At 47.3% G+C, this 6580-nt stretch overlaps 1 protein-coding gene across 2 annotated transcripts; it reads left to right on the top strand.

Annotated features, from left to right (window-relative positions):
- The first annotated feature begins 458 nt into the window (after nt 1-458).
- Nucleotides 459-5875, top strand: LOC124524667 (zinc finger protein 709-like). 2 transcript variants are annotated; one of them, XM_047097034.1, is made up of 6 exons: nt 459-660; nt 1249-1375; nt 1798-1858; nt 2890-4469; nt 5278-5495; nt 5603-5875. In XM_047097034.1, the coding sequence occupies exons 1-4, from the start codon at nt 658-660 to the stop codon at nt 4454-4456; spliced, it is 1758 nt and encodes a 585-aa protein (XP_046952990.1). In that variant the 5' UTR covers nt 459-657; the 3' UTR covers nt 4457-4469; nt 5278-5495; nt 5603-5875. The 2 variants fall into 2 exon arrangements, with proteins under 2 accessions (XP_046952990.1, XP_046952989.1); XM_047097033.1 differs by having other exon boundaries at nt 2890-4713.
- The last annotated feature ends 705 nt before the right edge of the window (nt 5876-6580 follow it).

Genomic DNA, 6580 nt, shown 5'->3' with positions numbered 1-6580 from the left:
CAGTGGAGATTTTATGTTCTTTCGGAGGAAAGCACCGCAGAATCCTTTACCTACTTGATAATCATCAGCAGATTCACAGTCAAACCATCGTGGACGCCCATGGACTCCCTCGCGACCTGTAGTTCTTAGCCTGTTCCTCGAGGTCAGCGTGGGCCAGAGTACACGGTTACGGTTTGGCCAGAAAGAGCTCTTCTGACACCTTCTCATCTCAGGATGTGTCCTAAAAACTGAGAGGCAGCCCCGAGGCTCATGTGTATAGGGTCTTCGGGGAGATCTAAACGGTCATGCCTTTTGAGCATGTCCTGTCGTGCTGGGTTATCTAGCCCCTAACTTCTGAGTAACGCACCGGCTCCGGGAAGTGGGTCAGGGAGAGAATGGAAAAACCGAGTGTGATAAATATCACACAAGTTAAAAGTGCTGCTTCTCGATGAGAGTATGTTCATTTATCCAGCTACCTCTGGCTCCTCCTGATGGCCTGGAGTGCCTCAGGCCGATGTGACAAACTGATCCTTGTTACATGTTGGATTTCCACAGGCCTCCTGGACTGTCAGGTTTGGTGATGGGACTAGAAGAAACAGCTTCCGGTTCTTCACTGTGTTTTATTCATTAAAACCCTCCTGCAGATCTGACCCCGTGCATCATGGAGTGCTGAGTTAAATGGTAGGTAATAAGGAAGGAGAGGAGTTTTTCTCAAAAGGAATTGGTGTGCTTAAAATAATACTTGTTTCATGTGTATAGCCTTTCTCTCATTTCTCCAAGGTGCTTCTAGACCCTGCCATTAGAGAACAGTAACATTTAAAGTGATCACAGTAGGGGCACCCGGGTGGCTCAGTCGGTTGAGCGTCCGACTTTGGCTCAGGTCATGATCTCAGGGTCTGTGAGTTCAAGCCCCGCGTCGGGCTCTGTGCCGACAGCTCAGAGCCTGGAGCCTGTTTTGGATTCTGTGTCTCCCTCTCTCTCTGACCCTCCCCCGTTCATGCTCTGTCTCTAAAAAATAAATAAAGGTTAAAAAAAACTAAAAAAAAAAAAAATAAAGTGATCACAGTAAAAATGCGTAAGTAATTTGCATGTGTTCATGACGTTGTTAAATTCCTGAGGAAGTGTGAACAGAGAATAAGTGTCTCATGAGCAAGACATAAATGTTTGGAGATCGCAGGATCGTACATAACCTTCCTGTAAATTGAGTATAGATCCCCAGTGCTGTCAGACTCCACGCATACTGCTGTAAACATATTTGTGATGTTTTAGGACTCAGTGACCTTTGAGGATGTGGCTGTGAACTTCACCCTGGAAGAGTGGGCTTTACTGGATTCTTCACAGAAGAAACTTTATAGAGATGTGATGCGGGAAACCTTCAGAAACGTGGCCTCAGTAGGTAAAGATGATGATCTTTTTTTTTCTTTTTTTTAATGTTTATTTATTTTTGACAGAGAGAGAGAGAGAGAGACAGAGCATGAGTGGGGGAGGGGCAGAGAGAAAGGGAGACACAGAATTTGAAGTAGGCTCCAGGCTCTGAGCTGTCAGCACAGAGCCCGAAGCGGGGCTTGAACTCACCATGAGATCATGACCTGAGCCGAAGTCGGACGCCCAACCGACTGAGCCACCCAGGCACCCTGATGATATTTTTTCTTACTTAACTTTGGCATTAGAGAACAAGTATTTCTTGCTCATCAATCTTGTTCTGACATGTGGAAAAAGAGTACATTGGTCAGGCTAAGCTCACCATAGATATAAAATCTGGTAATTTTTATATAATTTCTAATAATTTGGATTTTTTTTTTTCTGTCTGCATTTTAGAGAAAAAATGGAAGGATCATGACACTGAATACAGGTGCAAAACCCAGGGGAGGAAAACAGGGTGAGTCGCACAATAGACAGCAGTGTCCCACATGAGAATCCTGCTATGTCATTTTTTTTTTAATGTTTATTTAGTTTTGAGACAGAGACAGAGTATGAGCGGAGGAGGGGAAGATAGAGAGGGAGACACAGTATCCAAAGCAGATTCCAGGCTCCGAGCTATTAGCACACAGCCCGACGTGGGGCTCGAACTCATGAACCGCGAGATCATGACCTGAGCCAAAGTCATATGCTTAACCTACTGAGCCACTCAGGCGCCCCTGTCATGATTTTTTAAAAACCAAATTATTCAGCTTCAAATTTATCCTTAAATTTGTTTCACTGAAAACATTTACTTAAATGTGACATAGGGGTTCAGTGTTTGCAGAATGGTGCACTTGGAAACAGCATAAAGAAACCTTGTATGTTAATAATCACCGTTTACATAATAGCTGTGGTCAAGTCCTCTTTACAAAGCATTCAGTATATCAACTTCTCAGTCTATTCAGAAAGGGCAGGAAACCTTCATTTTGCTGTCAATTATAAAAATGTAATTCCGATAGGGACCCCTGGGTGGCTCAGTTGGTTAAGTGTCTGACTTCAGCTCAGGTCATGATCTTAAATTTCGTGAGTTCGAGCCCCACGTCAGGCTCTCTGCTGTCAGCACAGAGCCCACTTCAGAACCCTTGTCCCCCCATCTCCTTACCCCTCCCCTGCTCCCACTCCCACTCAGAAATAAACGTTTTTTAAAAATAATTCCAGGGGCGCCTGGGTGGCGCAGTCGGTTAAGCGTCCGACTTCAGCCAGGTCACGATCTCGCGGTCCGTGAGTTCGAGCCCCGCGTCAGGCTCTGGGCTGATGGCTCGGAGCCTGGAGCCTGTTTCCGATTCTGTGTCTCCCTCTCTCTCTGCCCCTCCCCCGTTCATGCTCTGTCTCTCTCTGTCCCAAAAATAAATAAACGTTGAAAAAAAAAATTAAAAAAAAAATAATTCCAATACCCTACTGAGTTATTAACAAAGACATCATTAATAGTATGCTTCTCGATTTTTGCAGAAGTCCCATGGTAGGAAAACCTTGTGAAAGCAAAGAGGGTCGTCAGTGGGAAGAAACCATTAGCCAGATTCCAGATGTTAATCTGAACAAGAAAACTCCGTCTGGGGTAAAAGCACCTGAAGGTCGTCAGTGTGGAGAAACCACCGGCCAGACTCCAGATCTTAATCTGAGCACGAAAACTCCTTCTGGAGTAAAACCCTGTGACTGTGGCGTGTGTGGAAAAGTCTTTGTGACTCATTCATCCCTTACTAGGCACGTCAGATCACACAGTGGACACAGGCCATATGAGTACCGTGAGTACGAAGAGAAGCCATATAAGTGCAAGGAATGTGGGAAAGCCTTCAGTTACCGCAAATCTGTTCACAGACATGAAAGGACTCACACTGGAGAGAAACCCTACGGATGTCAGGAATGTGGGAAGGCTTTCACGTGGCTCACAACTTTTCGAAGACACATGATAACTCACACGGGAGATGGACCTTTTAAGTGTAAGGACTGCGGGAAGGCCTTCAGTTGCTCCACGTCACTGCGGACACATGAAAGGACGCACACTGGAGAGAAACCCTATCAGTGTAAACAGTGTGGGAAATCCCTCAGGTCCCCGCTAGGTTTGCGAATACACGAAAGGAATCACAGCGGGGAGAAGCCCTATGAGTGTCAGCAGTGCGGAAAAGCCCTCAGTTGCCCCAGCTCCTTTCGAAGACACGAAAGGACTCACGCCGCCGAGAAACAGTACGCATGTAAGCAGTGTGAGAAAACCTTCAGTTCTCCTCTGGGTTTGCGAATACATGAAAGAATTCACACCGGGGAGAAACCGTATGAATGTAAGGAATGCGGGAAAGCCTTCATCTCTCTGTCAAGCATTCGAACGCACATGATCACGCACACTGGTGACGGGCCTTACAAATGCAAGGAATGCGGGAAGGCCTTCATTTGCCCCAGTTCCTTTCGCTCCCACGAAAGGACACACACCGGAGAGAAGCCCTATGAGTGTAAACAGTGTGGGAAAACCTTCAGTTGGCCCAGTTCCTTTCGAATCCACGAGAGGACTCACACAGGGGAGAAACCCTACGCGTGTAAGGAGTGCGGGAAAACCTTCATTTATCGCACCACCTTTCAGGGACACGTGAGAAAGCACACTGGAGAGAAACCCTATAAGTGTAAAGAGTGTGGGAAAGCCTTCATTTCTCCCTCGAGCGTTCGAACGCACATGATCATGCACACGGGAGATGGACCTTATAAGTGTAAGGAGTGTGGGAAAGCCTTCAATTTCCCCAGTTCCTTTCGCATCCATGAAAGGACTCACACGGGAGAGAAGCCCTACGAGTGTAAACAGTGTGGAAGAGCCTTCAGTTGTTACACGTCCTTCCGGACACATGAAAAAACTCACACTGGAGAGAAACCCTATGAGTGTAAGGAATGCGGGAAAGCCTTCATTTATCGCACTACCTTTCGAGGACACGTGAGAATGCACACGGGAGAGAAACCCTACAAATGTAAAGAATGCGGGAAAGCCTTCAGTCGTCCCAATTCCTTTCGAAGGCATGAAAGATCTCACACCGAGTAGAAACCTCCTGAAGGTAAGCCGTGCGGGGAGAAACGTTTGCTCTTCATCCTTACGTGTGAAAATCCCCGCTGGAAAGAAACACGATAAATCTAAGAAGGCCTGACACAAATCAGTCCGTGTATAGTGTTCCAGAAAACTGCAACATGAAAGAATCATTATAAAAGCTATAAATATATTGTCTTGATCAGCGCCTCATTCTTAGGGCGGATCTCTGGACTCGGGGTATTTACTGCTTGCTTCCAGCGATGAACACTGAGGTGAGAGAATTCTGCAAATACTCTTTAAGCAATAGATGATTGTTTTCTCCATAAATTGGTAACACCTCTTTCCATTCTTGAGCTCGTTTGATCCAAGGGTGAAGTGAAGTGGTTTCTAAACAGGGTTAATTGTTATACGATGTTTCAATTGAATCATGGATCAATGACACTGAGGCATTTGTTGGGATTTTCCTGCTGGCCACCTGTGTCAGCCGCCAGATATCCCTTACCCATCATGCATTCCATCATTCTTACGAGAAAACCAATTCTTGTTTTGGCCAAAAGAGCCTTATCCCGTTTTCCCTGTTAGTAAAAAGACGGCATAAGTTTGCAAATATGCAGAGTTTATCTTGTAGCCTGATGTCTGTTCCCTTTGTCATTCCTTCTGGCTGGAATCTGAATAATCCACTTTGCATTAAGACAGACCTATCACTGGATAATAAAATGCAGAATTGGGAGATGGCTCTCTCACGTTCTGTTTTGTCACCTGGGGAATGAGACATTTTCTACAATCTGTGTCCTCTGTGATTCCATGTTAGAATTCACCTGTCGCCTCACTTGTAGGAGATCTGGAAGGTGGTACAGGAGGCGTCAGGTTTCAGAGCCACCACACAGAGAGACGGACGGATGCGCAGGAGCTTTGAGGCTACCCGCTTGCAGCCTGTGTTCCCGAGTCCCTGCCCTGCCAATCAAGAGTGCCCTCAGAGCCAGTTCACTGCTTGACTTCCATCTTCCCAGAGGTATAGGTTTCCACAGATACCTCCCCACGCTCCACATAAAAGGTCCGTCACAGTCTAGGGGACTGTGGGGATGTGCCCACCGGGCAACTAATTTGAACTTTCGTGGTTGGGAGTATTCTCTGATGCTCAGACTCTCCTCTCCTCTCCAGATTATAGTCATACAAGCTCTTATTTGCACAGTGAACACCTTGTCCTAATACCACGAGTGACCGTGTATTCCTGACTCCACTACGGTGACGCAGTCCATAGAACCAAGGTGACGCTGCTCCTGCACCTGCCCTGACCCTGCCCTTCCCTGGAGGACTGGCGCCTTCCTCCCGTCAGGCAGGTTATGGAGGAGGGTTCCCTTTGCTCCCAGCTGTGCATAATTCCTCGGTACGGTTTCGAGTATGTTCGAGCGTATGTGATTAAAAGCAGTGCATCTGTCGAAATGTTGTTTCTGAAAACATTTTATTAACTGTTTTAATACAGTCTGTATGCTAACAGAATAGAACAGCCCCTGCGGGCAGTACACAGTCTTCTGGACACGGAGGCTCTCGCAGGCCCTGAGCTGACGGTCCCACGCAGCCAGGCTTTCATTTTGCCTTGGGGCCCGAGTCCAGGCCTGCTTTCCCACAGAGACCTCCTCGTTGAAAAGATCTCGGTACCTATGGGACAGGAAGAAACGGGCCTTCTCGCATATCCCACCTCCGGGAGAAGGTGTGTTCCCCTGTGCTCCAAATGATGTAATCGTTCTCGAGGAGGCCACCCCTTTTCTAGACTCACTGGCCATTTGGGGAGGCCCCTGGGACCACGTGAGTGACCGGGAGAGTTTGTGTACTTGATGGACCCTGTGCTGCCATCACACCTGATGAAGGAAGTCAACTGCAGAAATACTTTGTCCCCAGATCAGAGAGGCTGTCCCTGATCAAAGACTGCGCAGATCGATTCCAGGCGGTCACGCTAGCGCTACAGGACGCGCTGGCCAGGAGCGCAACTCACCTGCCCATTTTTATACATCCTTTGACCGTCGCCAGTGACCTTCTGTCTGGTCCCACCACCAGAAACCACTCCTTATCCAAGGTTGCCCCCTTTGGGATAAAGAACGCTAGGAATATCCTGAATCACAACGATGCAAGTACAAGTCA

Source organism: Lynx rufus, unplaced genomic scaffold (genome assembly GCF_022079265.1).
Source record: "Lynx rufus isolate CCGP_SWC_20201006 ecotype Redwood Valley unplaced genomic scaffold, mLynRuf1.p SCAF_4, whole genome shotgun sequence".
NCBI classification, from domain to species: Eukaryota; Metazoa; Chordata; class Mammalia; order Carnivora; family Felidae; genus Lynx; species Lynx rufus.
The sequence above is the reverse complement of the archived record's forward strand: the minus strand, read 5'-3'. Positions and strand labels throughout refer to the sequence as shown.